Source organism: Enhydra lutris, unplaced genomic scaffold, assembly GCF_002288905.1.
Source record: "Enhydra lutris kenyoni isolate GAN:26980312 unplaced genomic scaffold, ASM228890v2 scaffoldscaffold17, whole genome shotgun sequence".
Lineage (NCBI taxonomy): Eukaryota > Metazoa > Chordata > Mammalia > Carnivora > Mustelidae > Enhydra > Enhydra lutris.
The window spans coordinates 48,733,602-48,750,795 of NW_019154101.1; the positions used below are offsets into that span (position 1 = coordinate 48,733,602).

Genomic DNA, 17,194 nt, shown 5'->3' on the forward strand with positions numbered 1-17,194 from the left:
CTATTGGCTTGCTAGTTCCTAGTTTACCTGTTTTTGCTCTGATCTTTGTTATTTCCTTCTTTTTGCTAGCTTTGGGCTTAGTTCTTTTTTAGTTCCTTGAGATATAAATTTAGGTTGTCAATTTGAAATATTTCTTTTTTCTTAAATAGGCATTTATTGCCTGCTTAGAATTGCCCTCTTAGAACTGCTTTGACTTCCATCAAAAGGGCTCCTGCTGTTGTACTGCCTCATCCTCCCACATCACTGCTCCTGCTATGGCTGGATGACTCCTTATTGGGGATAAGTCTCCCAGCTTTGAGGCCAATACTATCTGTGGCTACATCCATTTCCATGCCTCCCTGAGAGGTCACATAGGGCATTCTTTTGTCCTATGCTTGAGACTCTACCTCAATGTGTACTACAAAGCTTGGCGGAGCAGCAAATCTGGCATCAGAATTTACCAAGAGTAATGCTAAAGCTGATAGCTCTTTTAATAGATGATGTTGAAGATCACCTTGCCTGGAGCAAGAGTATCCATGCTTACAATGGTGAGAAGTCCACAGAAATGTTACCTTTTCTGATCACTGATGATAAGAATCAGGAGTTTACTATCCTGTTGGGCATGCTGGACCCAGCAGAGAAGAATGAACAGGGCATGCCTGTGGCAGCTTGTGTGGTGCTTATTTTTGGTCCTGATAAGAAGTTGAAACTGACATCCTCTATCTAGCTATTGCTGCCAGGAGCTTTGATGAGATTCTCACAGTAGTTATTTCTTTCAAGCTCACATTGGAAAAGAGAGTTGACACCCTGGTTAACTGGAGAAATGAAGACAGTGTGATGGTCCTTCCAACTATCCCTGAAGAGGTAACCAAAGAAATTTTCCCTAAACAAGTCTTTACCAAGGTGTTACCATTTAGCAAGGAAAGACCTCTGCTATACTCCTCAGCTGTAAGGGTCTCTGAGAAGTTGGTGCTGGAACTGCTTGCTTAGCACAGTGAGCCAGAGGACGGTAGCTGCTAATCATGTTTTCCTGCAGCAGCAATTTTGTAAAAACATCCAGGTATCATCCAAAAAAAAAAAAAAAAAGAATTACTTATGTTGCAGTTTGGTATGTTGTGTTTCCATTTTCATTTGTTTGAATATATTTTTTGTTTTTCCTTTTGATTTCTTCTTTGATCCATTTGTTGTTCAGAAGTGCATTGTTTAATTTCCACATGTATTTGTAAAATTTCCATCTTCCTTCCTGTTACTGATTTCTCATTTCATATCATTGCGTTTGGAAAAAATACCTGGTATGATTTCAGTCTTAAATTTGTTAAGACTAGTTTTGTGGCCTAATATACAAGCTGCTTCAGAGAATGTTCCATGTGTGTTTGAAAAGAAAATGTATTCTGTTGCTGCTGGATGGGATATTTTGTATATGTCTGTTAGGTCCACTGGATCAAAAGTGTAGTCCAAGTCCAATATTTCCTTATTATATTTTCTGTCTGGATGGTCTATATATTGTTGAAAGTGGGGCACTGAAGTCCTCAGCTGTTGTTGCACTGTCCATTTCTGTCTTCAAATCTGTTAAAATTTGCTTAATTTAGCTAGGTGCTCCATTGAGGGTGCATATATGTTATATACTACTGATGAACTGACCTCTTTATTATTATATAATGACCTTCTTTGTCTCTTGTTAGGGTTTTTTTTTTACTTAAAGTCTAATTTTTTTTATAGAAGTTTATCTTATTTTTTCATTTTCATTTGTATGGAAAGTCTTTTTTCACCTTCCAGCCTCAGCCTATGTGTGTTTATAAAGCTGAAATAAGTCTCTTGTAGATATCACATAGTTGGACCTCATTTTTATTTTATCCATTCAGTGACATTGTCCTTTGGGAAATTTAATTCATTTATAGTTAATTATTGACAGCTAGGGACTTACTATTGCCATCTTGTTAATGTTTTGGGTGGGGGGTGTTTTGTGGTTCCTTTGCTCTTTTCTTCCTCTTTTGCTATCTTTCTTGTGATTTGATGATTCTCTGCACTGGTATACTTTGATTCCTTTCTCTTTTCTGAATCCATTCCAGGCTTTCGCTTTGTGGCTACTATGAGGCTTACATAAAACGTCTTAAACTTATAATAGTCTACTTTAAGCAGCTAACAACACAACTTTGATCACATACAAAAACTCTACCCTTCCATCCCTCCCATTTTATATTTTTGATGCCACAATTTGTATCTTTTTATATTGTATGTCCACTAAAAATTATTGTACTTACAGTTATTTTTAATACCTTTGTTTTCTTTTGTACTGGAGTTAAGCAATTTACACACCACCAATATAGTATTAGAGCATTCTGAACTTGACTATATATTTACTTTTACTAATGAGTTGTACATTTTCATGTTTTTATGTTACTAATTAGTGTCCTTTTATTTCAGCTTAAGAAATCCCTTTGGCATTTCTTATAAGACAGAGCTCATGGTGATAAACTCTCTCAGCTTTAGCTTGTCTGGCAAAGTCTTTAATTCTTCATTTCTAAGGGTGCCTGGGTGGCTCAGTCAGTTCAATGTCTGCCTTTGGCTCAGGTCATGATTCCAGGGTCCTGGGATCGAGCCCCATGTTGGGCTCCCTGCTCAGCGGGAAGTCTGCTTCTCCCTCTCCCCCTCCTTGTGCTCTCTCTCTCTTGCTCAAATAAATAAAATCTTCAAAAAAACTCATTTCTGAAGGACAACTTTGCAAAGTATTCAAATATTCATGTTGGCACTTTGCATATATCATCCTACTCTCCCCTGGCCTTCAAGGTGTCTCTCTTTTTTTTAAAGCTTAACCAACTGAGCCACCCAGGTGCCCATGCAAGGTTTTTGTAGTGCTCTCCCACCATGGATGGGATATAATTCCCAGCTCTTTGGCCTTAGCACATGATTTGCTTTGGCTGATAGCATACTGACAGATGTAATGCCAACAGTATTTTGAAAAAGACTTACCTGGATTGGGCTTGCCTTCTCTTGTTCTTCTATACTTGTCAAGAGAAGAACATGCCTAGGCTGTTCCACTCATCTTGGGAGGAAGGTAATAGCCACTTGGAGATGAACTGTCTTCAAATAAGCTGTCTCAGTCAGGCCCAGCCTAGAGTAGAGCACACCAGTCAATTTCTATAAGCACAAGCAAGCCCAGATTAGCAGAGTTTACCAACCAAGTCCAATTCAGATTATCCAATCCTGCAGGTGCATACACTGTACATACAAAGAATTGTTTTAAGCCACGGAGTTTTGAGATGGTTTATTACACAGCAATAGATAGCTAATACACTGTGCAATGGATACTATCTACCCATAAAAGAGTTCTTTATTATATTTATAGGAATAGTCTCTGACATTTACGGTATTCAGTTAAATTAAGTCCAGAACAATGTGAAGTATTCAAAATCATTTGTAAAAATAAATTTGCATACATGTGCATAACCTATGACTAGAAGGATACACAAGAAAAGCTGATAAAACTTTGTTGCCTGGGGAAAGGTTATCCAGATAGCTGAGGGACAGGAGGAGTGAAAAGACTTTTCCTTGTATACCTTTTGTTACTTTTTAATTTTCAACTGTTTAAAGGAATTATGAGTGTTAAAAAATAAATTATTTTTAAAAACTCAGGCTATTCCTGGTGCTCCAAATTCTTCTAGCAACTAATAGAGCAGAAAAAAATTCTGACATCATTAGATTTTTCTTCCTTTAAAAATGTCATTTTTTTTTTTAACGTAAGTGATTGCGGGATTTTTTTTTTTTTTTTTACTGTTCCCTAAAATCGGGAGTTTCAGCAGTATCTGTCTAGCTGCACAGTTCTAGTGTATTATTATTTCTTGCTAGCTAGTATATGTAAGGAACTCTTAATTAAAACTCAATCACATAGGGTGCCTGGGTTGCTCAGTCAGTTAAGCATTGGAATCTTGATTTCAGCTCAGGTTATGATCTCAGGGTCATGGGATGGAGCCTTGTATCCAGCTCCACACTGAGTGTGAAGTCTGCTTGAGATTCTCTCTCCCTGTCTCTCTCTCCTTCCCTATACACAATCTCTCTCTCAATCTCTTTCTCAAATAAATAAATCTTAAAAAAAAAATAAAACTCAATCTCATGAAAACAAATGGCCCAATTTAGAAAATGGGCAAATGAACTGATCAGACGCTTCATGAAAGAAGATACAAAGGTGGCGAATAAGAACATTAAAAGGTACTTAATATCACTGACCAATGAAAAGCAAAATGAGATACTATTACACATCTTTCAGAATATCTAGAATTAAAAAGTCTAATCATGTCAAGTATTAGAAATATGTGGGCCAACTGGAAATTTTCACCGCTGGTGGTAATGTAAAATAGTATAACGACTTTGGAAACCAGTTTGGCAGTTCCTGAAAAAGTTAAAAATGAATCTACCATATGACTTAACCATTCCATCTCTTGTTATTTACCCAAGAGAAAGGAAAGCATATGTCCACACAAAGACTTGAACATGAGTTTTTATCAGAGCTTTATATATGATAGCCCCAAACTGGAAACAGACTGAATATTCATCAACAGGTAAAGGAATAAACAAAATATCCTATACCCATACCAGGAAATACTACTCAGTTAAAAAAAAAGAAGGGAATGAATTATTGATACTCATAACAACATAGATAAATCTAAATTAAGTATGCAAGTGAAAGAAGCCAGATAAAAGAGAGCTCATATTGTATGGTTACATGGGGATGGGTTTGGGTGGAGGTAACATGAAATGGAGGGATTATTTTTTTTTTTTATAATTTTATTTTTTTAAACATATAATATCTTTTTATCCCCAGGGGTACAGGTCTGTGAATCTCCAGGTTTACACACTTCACAGCACTCACCATAGCACATACCCTCCCCAATGTCCATAATCCCACCCCCCCCAACCCCCCTCCCCCCATTAACCCTCAGTTTGTTTTGTGAGATTAAAAGTCACTTATGGTTTGTCTCCCTCCCAATCCCATCTTGTGAGATGGAGGGATTATTAAAGGTCATGAGGAAACTTTTGAGGGTGATAAATATGTTCATTTTCCTTACTCAAGGGTATATACATAAGTTAACACTTACCAAGTTACACTTTAATTATATGCAAAAGAAAATTGAAAAAGAAACCAAATGTTCAGATTTGTAAAACTGAGCAGGCTTTTGTTATACTATGTGTTTTCTATATTTAATAACAAAATATTTACATTGAATTTACATTGAAATGACTATTTACATTCAATTTAAAAAACTAGATTTCCCATCTTCTGCAAATTGATTGAATAAACTAGTGGAAACAAGTTTTCAGGAAAATGGGGCCCTTGCCTCTTTTATTCACCATTGCATTCTCAGTTCTCAGTACAGTGCTTAGAAGTACTCATCATACACTTCAAAATTATTCGTCTAATAAAACATGATTAAATCAGCTTATTCATAACTACTGGTTCTTTTCTTATTTTAAAGAAGCTTCCAGTTCTTTATGGTAAAGCTTGGAAATTATGGAAATTTTAAAGTGATTGCCCATACTGTGGTGTGTAGTTGCTAAGATTATAAGAAAACTCTATCTACCTATCCATCCATCCATCCTATATATGTTTGCATTCAGGCAACTTGTACCAATGAAGTTCTATTGGTCGCTTACAGGTGGCACCCTGTCTGATTATTGAACACTTATTAGTCCATGTTTGCATTCACCATACTGATTGTAAACTATTTTGAATATCATACCTTCACAAATGTCATCACATCAATATTCTTGAATTCAAGTACTTCTTGATGCTACACAACCCTCCAGAAGATTTTAGTTCAAGTTCAATACAGGCATCCTTTGGCATGACCTCTGCACCTAACTCCTTTATTCTACCATCATCCATACCACTCAGGCCATATGATATGACACTGGTTCGATTTTGTCTCCCTAGTTGAACTCAACTTCCATTTTTTCTTTTTTTTTTCACTGACAAGGTGATGTGATAAATCTCTATTCCAAAATACACAATATATTTAGTCCTCTCTTCTTGGGCTTTTATATAGGGATCTAAAGTAAATCTGAAAAACATTCACTTACTGGCTTCAAATATTTCAAGCAGTTCTAGTAGGCAACTTATTAACCTATGTACTTTAGCTCACTGAATGAGACTTACAAAATACATTAGAGAAGTTTGGGTCTTGTATCCAAGATTTGGCCCAAGTCTGTCTGCTGAACCTCTGCCATGGACATGCAATAGATTGTCTGTCAATTTGCCAGGTTTTGAAATTTTTTAAAGGAGAATTTCTGGCTTTGGAGGTGGCTCTGTTTGGAAGACAAAGTAAGTACCACAAAAAAAGTCACATTAATAAACATTTATTGAACTGTATTAAATTTAATTGAAATTAATTGAATTTGGATGATGGATACAGTTGCAACTGCTCCCATTTCTTGACTGTATTCCAGTTTTGGTTTAGAACCCAGTTTGGGCAAGGACTATAGAAATGGAAAAGCTTCGATGTCACCTTCAAAGTTGAATTACCTTGTATTAGAAAAAAGAGTATAGGTAATATCACTGATTTAAATATCTAATCGTAATATCCTTTGAAAAAAATAATTTCAACAAAATAAGGAAGATTTTTCTTTAAACAGAATTCACTATTTTATCCTTTACTCTAGGTACTTTTCACCTTCTTACAGCCAAATTTGACTCTTCATTTTAGAAATACTAGAATTTCTCCTGGACATCACTGAAAATACAGACATTACAATGTTATAATTTTTAGAATGATAAATGTTTGTATTCCCACCTCCATACTGAATAAGTCACCACATCTTATAGAGTCTAGCTCTTAAATATCTGTATAGGTTGTTTTCAACCCTTTTAAAACTAATGTTTCCTTTTTAAAACAAGTATTTTATGAAACCCCCCCCTTACAAAAAATTTATGTTCACACATAAATTTTAAGTATATACTATATTAACTATAATATAAAGGAGAAATAAAAGGAGAATACTTAAATATTAAATAATATTAATAACCTATAAATGTTTGGGCATAACTATATTAGAACACCTAATGTGGTGGTAATATACTTCCATCTCTTTATAAATAGGCTAATATTTAAGAGAAAGTAGACCAATATTCAAATAAACAGTGACAATAATTTTTCCTTATATTAGAGATTTTGAAGTAAGATTCACCGTGGATGCAATAACTACAAATGCAAACTGATACAGTTGGGTTGTATTGGTGATTCAAATAGCATGAGTGGCCAAGCTATCAGAAATAAAATTTTGTAACATTCCAAACAAAGCAATATATGTTCTTTCTTCAATGAACATGGCAGCTGCATTCCTGTAAAATTCAGTGTGTATTAAAAATCATACTATAAGTATTTACAGTTTTTATGTAAAATGGAGTTGTTTTTAGGCTGAGATGATTAAAATCTGGCTTTTCATCTATAAGAATGTCTAGATGGATATTTGAATGTCATGTGGGAAGCAGAACTTTTCATTGCATATTACTATCCCTCTAATTACAGGATGTCTAATATCTCTGGCTTCTACACACTAAATGTCAATCAGGACAGCCAGAAAATGCCTCTGCAAATATCCAAAATGTCCACCAGAGGCAGTGTCACTCTGCTGAGAACTACTGGTCTATGTCATCTGTTCCTGCCTTGCCAATCTTCTACCACTACTTTAGTTGGGTTTTGCAACAACTAGCACTTGTTCTCTCCCTGTCCTCAGTCTTTTCTTTTTTCTTTTTTCTTTTTTTTAAGATTTTATTTATTTATTTGACAGAGATCACAAGTAGGCAGAGAGGCAGGCAGAGAGAGAGGAAGGGAAGCAGGCTCCCTGCTGAGCAGAGAGCCTGAGGTGGGGCTCCATCCCAGGACCCTGGGATCATGACCTGAGCCAAAGGCAGAGGCTTTAACCCACTGAGCCACCCAGGAGCCCTGTCCTCAGTCTTTTCTGCTCATATTTCATCCTTCAAGCAGATAGCAAAAGTGATCTTCCTAAAGGACACATTTTAGGAGTGCATCTAAAAATTCACCTAAAATCTGTCATTTCCCACCTTGAATATGGTCAGAGGCTCCCAGGCACTATAGGACGAACTTGGACTTTTTAGAATGGAGAGAAGCAATCTGAGCCCACTGTATTTCAAATCTGACCTTATACTACTCCCTCCAATGTGTGCTGTGCTCTTCTCCTTGTACTCTCTTTAACTGAACAAGTTCTCTGAGTCCTTCCACCAACTTGCCCATCATTGGTCTGATGAGTTCTTATTAATAATTCAAAGTATTATTTATGCATTGCTTCCCCAGTGAAGCCTTCTTCAGACAATCTCCCCACTGTGCCACTGACTCTGGTGCATACCATGTTTTATGACTCTTAGATAGTCTGCCTCTGCCACCACACAGTGAGTTTAATCTGACAGTACGGATTTTTGTTATCCACTTTGTACCCCAAGAACATCAACTAGGTGGAGGCCATATGGTAAGCTCTTAAAAAGTTAAACATTATTGGGGTGCCCGGGTGGCTAAGTCGTTAAGCATCTGCCTTCAGCTCAGATGAAGGGTCTGGGATACCAGGGTCCTGGGATCGAGCCCCACACTGAGCCCCACATTGGGCTCCCTGCTCGGTGGGAAGCCTGCTTTTCTCTCTCCCACTCCCTCTGCTTGTGTTCCTGCTCTCCCTGTGTCTCTCTCTGTCAAATAAATAAATAAATAAAATCTTTAAGAAAAAAAAAAAGTTAAACACTTTTAAAATTGAATGTTCCTGTAATGTTAGCTATTTATGTTCTGCAGATCACCATGTAATTTATTTACCTTTCAATATTTTTCCTTGAAGAATCACGTATTTCCATCCAGTTTAACTCTCCATCTATTACAGCATTTTATCTTGTTCTTTCTTTAGTATTTAAAATCCAATATATTTGGAAATATCTTGCTATATTTTCCTTTTACTAGCTCAAACCCCACTGTACTGACTCATGAAAAAAAAGTCCTTTTTGACCCAACCCTAGTTGATATTTTACTTAATTTATTTAGCTTTACCTAATTTATTTAATTTAGCTTTATTTAGTTTTTTACTTAATTTACCCTCTTTATGTATCTTAGACAAGAAGCCCATTTCTTCCTAAAGTGATTTGGAATCAGCTCATGAAAAGAGTTTTGTTTTCTTTCATTAACAATTTATGAGACTGATGTGCTACCTACTGTGCTAACGAGGCACCTTTTCATTAACAATTTAAAAAATATTTTTTTTTCCTTGAGTGGATATATATAACCTCATGTTGATTGTTTGGTTTTAAGTGTTGGTTCATGGTTTTATGACATATGTGCTTGATGTTAGTCACCAATACTTGATTTTGTTTTAGATATTTTTCAGATTTGAGAGTATTTACCTTTATCAATTATTTTGCTAATTTAAGGCAGAGACTAAAATGAAGTAGTCTTAAAAAATGTTGATGGTTGTCCATGCTGTACTACTTGGCTTCCCTCTGCCTCATGAGGGTGGCCATCATCAATCATCCTTTTTTTTTTTTTTTTTAAATACACATTATTCCTTGCCTTCCTAGGACTTAACAGCAATATTTCAACGAGTTACTAATGACTTTCTTTTGGGTCATTAGAATAAAAGCGGATCCTGTAGAAACAATCTAAATAAATGATAGTACAGAGACATTTTCCTAGAGGCTACAAAGTACCTATTGAAATACACTAAATTGGTTCTTCTCCATTAGGACATTCAGATTCTCCTTTTATTTCATTTTGGAATGAAAGAATAAATGTACTCTGAAACAAATGTGCTCTGAAATCCTCTGTCCTGCTCTAGAACATGGAAATAGCATCTCACACAAAAATTTTTCAAGCTGTCAGGAGTAAGGCAAGTATGATAATTTAAGATCATTAAATGCTTAAGACAATCAAAATAGAATGGATCCTAGTAAGCTTTTCTCACTTGGAGGAAACTTCTTTAAAAAGTAGCTACTGATCTAAATGTCTTTCAATAAGCAATTTAAAAAAATGTGGTATAACAATTCAAAGCATGGAATATTTTGCAGTCTTTAAAAAAGAAGAAAGCAAATCTTTATGTATGGACATAGAATGATATATGGTTGTCCTAAAATAAGAAAAATTACGAATAATACATATACTATGATCCCATTCATATAAAAATAGCAGAAATAGAAGTAAAATATATACAAGAGAGAAGAAATTAGAAAGACACACATCAAATTGCAGTCAATGCTGTACACTGAAAACTTTAGTTTCTGAGTCTATTTCTTCCACCAGGTTATGAGTTCCTTGGCTGCCAGATCAAATAAGGGGATGCCCAATTAAATTAGAATTTCAAGTAAACAATGGATGATGATGATGATGATGATGATGATTTTAGTTTTAAGTACATCCCAAATATTACACAGGACATAATTATACTAAAAAACTATTCCTTATCTGAAATTCAAATTTAACTGGATGCCCCGTATTTTTTTATTTGCTAATTCTGGCAATTCTATTTTAAGGACCATAAACTCTTCATCCTTGTACTCTTATCATTAGCATACTTAAAGATATATAGTGGTTGCATAATAAATCCTGAGAGGGAGAGGAATTGAGGAGAGCACAATAACAGGCTGTTTTGTGAAGTCTACTATGTATATATCTCAATCCTAATGGAAATGCCTTGAAGTTTTATTACTGGCCCTATTTTACAGAATAAGAAACAGAGGTATACAAAAGTCACACAGTTAGTGAGGAAGCTAGAAATGACCCCAAGTTTCTGGGTCCTGATTTAATAGCCATAACCAACTGCCAGCTGCCAGGAGGAAAAGGGAGAAAAGCGGAAAGAGAACCAAGGGTGAGGCTTTGGTTCCGCCTAAGAGTAGCTCAGCAGGACTGCACAAACTCAACCTTGCCAGAGGTGGAATGTGGTGTATGTAGGAGAGACAGACAAATCTGGGCCTGGTCCCTGTATCCACCACTCCACCACTCATTCAAACAAGTTACATAATTTATTTTGACTTCAATTTTCTTGTCTGGATTACTGCCACCTGACCACTGCCTACCTGATCACTGCCACGATAAGTACAGCAGATAATTTCTATAAAGTGATCAGCACAAGGTTTAGCCAGTGAAAGAATACTCAGTCAAAACTAGTTATTATTGGCCCAGAACCCCAGTTTTTTCATTTGTAAAACAGAGTAACATCAATAACAAGACAGTGATATCCATATTGCCAAGCTGATTTGAGGATCAGATGAGAGGTATATTATCTTTCTAAATTCTAAAGTGCTTCTCATTTTTCTTGAGTACTTGCCCTTTAGACAGAACTGAATTAATACCACGCCAAAGCAGTACTACAATTTTTCCCGAGTAATTCATTTTGTTTTAAAAATTATCATACAGTGGGGCACCTGGGTGGCTCAGTGGGTTAAGTCTCTGCCTTCGGCTCAGGTCATGATCTCAGGGTCCTGGGATCGAGTCCCGCATCGGGCTCTCTGCTCAGCAGGGAGCCTGCTTCCCTCTCTCTCTCTCTCTCTGCCTGCCTCTCTGTCTACTTGTGATCTCTCTCTGTCAAATAAATAAATAAAATCTTTAAAAAAAAATAATAAAAAAAAATTATCATACAGTAAAATCCACTCTCTGGTGTATAAAATTTTGTGAATTTTAGCCCATATAGATTTATGTAACCTCTAGCCCAGTACAGATACAGAACACGACTATAGCTTTTGAGATTTTTTTCAAAGTGTTTCATATTCTTGTTGCAAAACTCTTAAAAAAAAAAGTTAGCTAACCATGAACATACAAATTAACAAAACTGGCTTTCTGTACAAATCTCTGCAGCCTCCCACCCCTCTAGGTCTTGTCTGGGCCATTTTTGCTGTTGGCTCTGCAGATTGTCTTTCCACAAAAGTCATCAGTCATGGGCTTGAGAGTTGGGACATTTCTTCAAGCTAAAGGCCCAAGTCACAGGCACAGACTTCAGCATTCCTTATTTGTTCCTTTTTTATATGACCTTCCAGAACTTAATTTTCCCAACTATTTCCTCTACTTGCCATTTTCTCTCACAAATGAAGAGAATTGTCAAGTGAAGGCCTGGAACACCTGCACCTTCTCACCCTTTCAGGAAAATTATTAGGGATACAGAGTTACTGAGAGAGCAATGATGGAGACTTCAGGACCCTAAACCTCTCCAATATAACAGCTCCTCCAGGCAAAAAAAAAATAAGCTATCCCTTCCCCAGCGGCATCTTCTCCATCTCCCCAGCCTGCTCCGCACCCGCTGGGAGAATAGACTTCTGGACCAAACTTATGTGCTCCAAGAGCGGCCACCTCCCATCCCCTACTCCACCTCGTGGGCTCTGTTTAGGCATTTTGCACAGACACAGCGTTGCCACATCCGCTTTTCTGGGTGACTCAAGTCATTGCTATTTGCCTTTTCTTTCTAGGATGCTTTGGCTGCTGTGCTTTCCCTCTGCTTTTAATTTGGGGAGGAGAAAAGCTAATGAATCAAGAATGAATCTCCTCTCCAGTAATCCCTTTTAACCGCTCCCTCCCCCCCAAAGTTGGCTCCCTCTGTTCTCAAGTTCCGTAACTACCCAAGAAGTGCGGGGGAGGAACAGGTGGGGACGCAGAATTACACCTAAACCAAGTTGGCATGTAAGGTATCACTTTGGTAGGAAGACTTTTCTGAAGCTCCCCTGCAGCTTGCTGAGCGTTTTTGCTATTGCCGCTGTACATTTTCTGCTCATTTCTTGATGCTGCTGCTTCTCGTTGCTCTGTCACGCCGAAATCTATTTTGTTACGGCCCTAGGTGCCTAAATCAGGGTGAATTCCACGAGACTCACCAGCGGTTTTCTTCCTGTCCAAGGTAAATACACTAGGCAAAATGAGGAACCACCAAAGGATACAGGGGAAGGGGGGAGAGAAAGGGATTCCCTCACCTTTTCGGGCACATTCCTTGTTAATTTCCACCAGAAGGAGGCGCGCGGCCCAGATCCCCCCAGTCTCCTTTCTTAAATCCCCCTACAGAGGGCTACCAAGGTTGGCGGCGCGGAGGGAAAGATCCCTCCCGCAGGCCTGGCTCTCCCCCCGCCCCCCGGGTTGGTTTTTCCCAGCTGCGGAGGTTGGGCCAGGGGCTGGGGTGCGAGGAGAGTCGGCGCCCGCAGCGCGGAGCCGAGAAGTCGTGGAGACTCTGGTGGGACTGAGTTGTCTCCGGAGGTGACGGGCGCGTAGGTGAGCTGTGGGGAGCAAGCGGCGAAGGCGAAAACCCGGAGGCGGCGCCGGGCCCCTTCCCATCCTCTGGAGGGAGAGTAGCGTAGGTCCCAGGGTCCCACAGCCGCTTTGTTCGCGGCCTCTCCCCTCCTCTTTGGAGATGACTTGACCCCCTCTGGGATCCGAGGGGATCCCTGGGGCGCGGGCCAGGGACCGAGGGGTGGGGGGCGACAGCTGTAAGGTCCTCCACTTCCTGCTAATCCGGGAAGGTACCAAAAGAGATCAAAAGACTCCTGTAACCTGAAACTTCCCTCCCATCCAAACCTGGCCCAGGAAAGGTCCGGGCAGGCGCGGAGACCCCGGAAGGCTGGTCGCCGCGGAGGCGGTGGGGGAAGGAGCTGGGAGAGTGAGAAGTTTGGTCGGGGAGGCGCAGGGGATTAAGCGAGAAGTTAGAGGCGGGGGACGAATCTGATCGGGAAAGGAGGAGGGCGGGAGGCTGGAAGGGTATATATAGTGTGGGCCTGGGCAGAAGGAAGACTTTATGCTGGGTGTCTCGGGACACGCGCCCCTCTCGCGGGTAAGGATGTGCGTGGGACTGGGGAGGCGAAACCTGGACGGGCTTTCCGAGGGAGTCTTGGGGACCAGGTAGGGACGACTGGGCTTGGAGAGTCGGGTTCCCGCACTCCGGGAGCTGCGGCCGCCGCCGCTCCTCACGCTTCTCTCCCGCCTGTCCCAGGTCCCGGAGCGGATCAAGCGTGAGGCGCCAACAAAAGAGGGAAGGAGGTGCCACCCGGGGGCGGCGGCAGGAAGAGGAGCGGGAGGAGGAGCGCGGAGCTGAGAGTCCGGACCCGCCGTGCGTACTTTCTGGAGGGAAGGGGCGGGGGAATCGACCCCGGGCGGGGAACGCCTGGTGGCGAGGGGGTTAGCCAAGTTCCGGCCGCGGCGTCCCTCCTCCGCTCCCACGAGAGGAAAGTTTTCTCCAGACGCTTCCGGCCGGCCCGCACCCTCCGGACCCAGTCCCCGAACCTTCGGAGCGGGCGCCGTCCCAGCCCAGCTCCGGGGAAAGCCGCGCCGCGATGCCTGGGGGGTGTTCCCGGGGCCCCGCCTCAGGGGACGGGCGGCTATGGCTGGCGCGGCTGGCGCTGTTCCTCCTGGGCTGGGTCTCCTCTTCTTCTCTCACCTCCTCGGCGCCCTCCACCTCGTCCGCGTCGTTCCTGGCCTCTGCGGTGTCCGCCCAGCCCGCGCTGCCAGGCCAATGCCCCCAGCCCTGCGAGTGCTCCGAGGCTGCGCGCACTGTGAAGTGCGTTAACCGCAACCTGACGGAGGTGCCTGCGGACCTTCCCCCCTACGTGCGCAACCTCTTCCTTACCGGCAATCAGCTGGCGGTGCTCCCTGCCGGCGCCTTTGCCCGCCGGCCGCCGCTGGCTGAGCTGGCCGTGCTCAACCTCAGCGGCAGCAGCCTGGAGGAGGTGTGCGCTGGCGCCTTCGAGCATCTGCCCAGCTTGCGCCAGCTCGACCTCAGCCACAACCCGCTGGTCAACCTCAGCGCCTTCGCCTTCTCGGGTAGCAACGCCAGCTTCTCGGCCCCCAGCCCCCTGGTGGAACTGATGCTGAACCACATCGTGCCCCCTGACTACAGGCGGCAGAACCGGAGCTTCGAGGGTATGGTGGCAGCGGCCCTACGAGCCGGCCAAGCTCTTCGCGGGCTCCAGCGCCTGGAACTGGCCAGCAACCACTTCCTCTTTTTGCCTCGGGATGTTCTAGCCCAACTACCCGGCCTCAGGCACCTGGATCTGCACAACAACTCTCTGGTGAGCTTAACCTACGTGTCCTTCCGCAACCTGACGCACCTAGAAAGCCTCCACCTGGAGGACAACGCCCTCAAAGTCCTTCACAATGGCACCCTGGCCGAGTTGCAAAGCCTGCCCCATGTCAGGGTCTTCCTGGACAACAATCCCTGGGTCTGCGACTGTCACATGGCAGACATGGTGGCCTGGCTCAAGGAGACAGAGGTAGTGCAGGGCAAAGCCAGGCTCACCTGTGCATTCCCAGAAAAAATGAGGAATCGGGCTCTCTTGGAACTCAACAGCTCCCACCTGGACTGTGACCCTATCCTCCCTCCGTCCCTGCAGACTTCTTATGTCTTCCTAGGTATTGTTTTAGCCCTGATAGGCGCCATTTTCCTACTGGTTTTGTATTTGAACCGCAAGGGGATAAAAAAGTGGATGCATAACATCAGAGATGCCTGCAGGGATCACATGGAAGGGTATCACTACAGATACGAAATCAACGCGGACCCCAGGTTAACAAACCTCAGTTCTAATTCGGATGTCTGAGAAACATTCGAGGACAGAACAAGGACAGCTATGCATGAGATGTAGACTTAAGCTTTATTCTGTCCTAGGCTTGCTCCACTTCCACCTTCCACTGTGGACACCGCTGACCTTGACTGAAAGCAGTGAAGGGAATTTGCTCCCTTGTTATGTGAAGTTTTTTGGTGTGTCTTGTTAATGTAAGACGATGAAAAACTGTGCATAGTGTTTTATCCTTTTCCTTTTCTTGGAACTCGACTCGTGTGGAGGGATTTTTCGAGTTTTAGCATGAACGTGGACTCCTGGCTGTTTCTCTTAGTACAGAGTTCAAGGTGTAGCCAGTGTAGCCACACAGATAGCATTCAACAAAAGCTGCCTCAACCTTTTTGAGAAAAAAATACTTTATTCACAAATATCGGTTTTATTCTCATGTACCAAAATTGTGGAGAAAATAAATGCATTCCATAAACTGCCTGCAGATTTTAGCAAGCTCTTCAGAGTAACTCCATAGCCCACAGGAGCACCTGCATCCGAGAGCATGCTTATATTTTACTGTTCTACGTATTACAAAAAAATAACTTGCAACTTCAGATAACTTCTTTAACAAAGTAAACTACTTTTTTGGTTGCAGTTTATATGAAACTATACTGAAGTTTTTTTATAAACTGCATTGAGATCCAACAGACTAAATTGTTTAAAAAAACTTCAATAAAGATTCTTAAAAGAATTACAGCTGTGTTCAAGTTTGCTATTTGAAAAAAAAAAGGATTGGGGCAATGATGTCAGAATGATCTTGGTTTTGATGGTAATTGAGGTATTGTAGCTGAAAACGAAAGTGGAGTAGTGTCTTAAGTAATAGAATTTAGAAATAGTTTTGAGATGGTAGAACCTTTCAGGATTTAAATAGAGAATGTGAATATACATATAATAGACTTATTGTAGTCCGAAAGTTAATGCTATTCATGAAACAATTTTGTAAGAGCATTATAAAGTTGGTAAGAGGGGAGAGTTCTGTATGATAAACATCTCACAGTTCAGAGCTTTACCTAGGCTAAGTTGTTAGAATGGAACAAAATTATTTACTTCATAAAACTTTCTGTATGAAATTGTTCTATGGGTTTTCAGAGCAGAGTATGAAATATAATGCAAATGTTTTAAAATGAAGTATCTTAAAGACAGTACTCTAAAACAAAAGATTAAAAATGTAAATTTTAAAAAAATTTCCTGAGCATGTAAATTGGAACTTAGATTTTCTTGAGATTAAAAAAAAAAAAAAAAACACTTAAAATAGAATATACATGGTCAATAGTTTATCAGAGATGCTGCTTGTATGTTTAAAAAACCGTCATGACAGGATATGAATCTGAGGAACTAACCAGAGACAAAGGCCTACATCCATAAACAAGTGTCTCAATGAATCATAGGTTGTGTTCAGTTCATATTTAAGAATTGGGGAATCAAAATATTCCCCACCTCTACTTTATATTAGTATATACACCTGTGTGAAGAATAAATCACTGTAGGTGTAAATAACAGCAATTGCTTAATCAATTGATACTATCAGTAATGGACAAGATTTTCTTTTTTTTTCAGTTTATTGTACGCCAAGGAAGCCTAAAAGTAAATTCCATTACTCTCCAAGCTATTATATAAAGTGACATTAGCCATTATTGCTTAACATACAGTGTAGGTAAACTCGCA

General features: G+C 40.6%; 1 protein-coding gene and 1 pseudogene across 1 annotated transcript; both read left to right on the top strand.

Moving 5' to 3' along the window:
- Positions 1–254: 254 nt before the first annotated feature.
- LOC111147495 lies at positions 255–931 on the top strand (annotated as a pseudogene).
- A 13,189-nt stretch (positions 932–14,120) lies between these two features.
- LOC111147634 (trophoblast glycoprotein) lies at positions 14,121–16,258 on the top strand. Its single transcript, XM_022503820.1, has one exon. The coding sequence runs from the start codon at positions 14,258–14,260 to the stop codon at positions 15,515–15,517; it is 1,260 nt and encodes a 419-aa protein (XP_022359528.1). The 5' UTR covers positions 14,121–14,257; the 3' UTR covers positions 15,518–16,258.
- Positions 16,259–17,194: the final 936 nt, after the last annotated feature.

What these genes read in the sequence shown, in the direction of transcription:
- LOC111147634 (XM_022503820.1), top strand. Translation starts at nt 14,258, where the DNA reads ATGCCTGGGGGGTGTTCCCGGGGCCCCGCCTCAGGGGACGGGCGGCTA.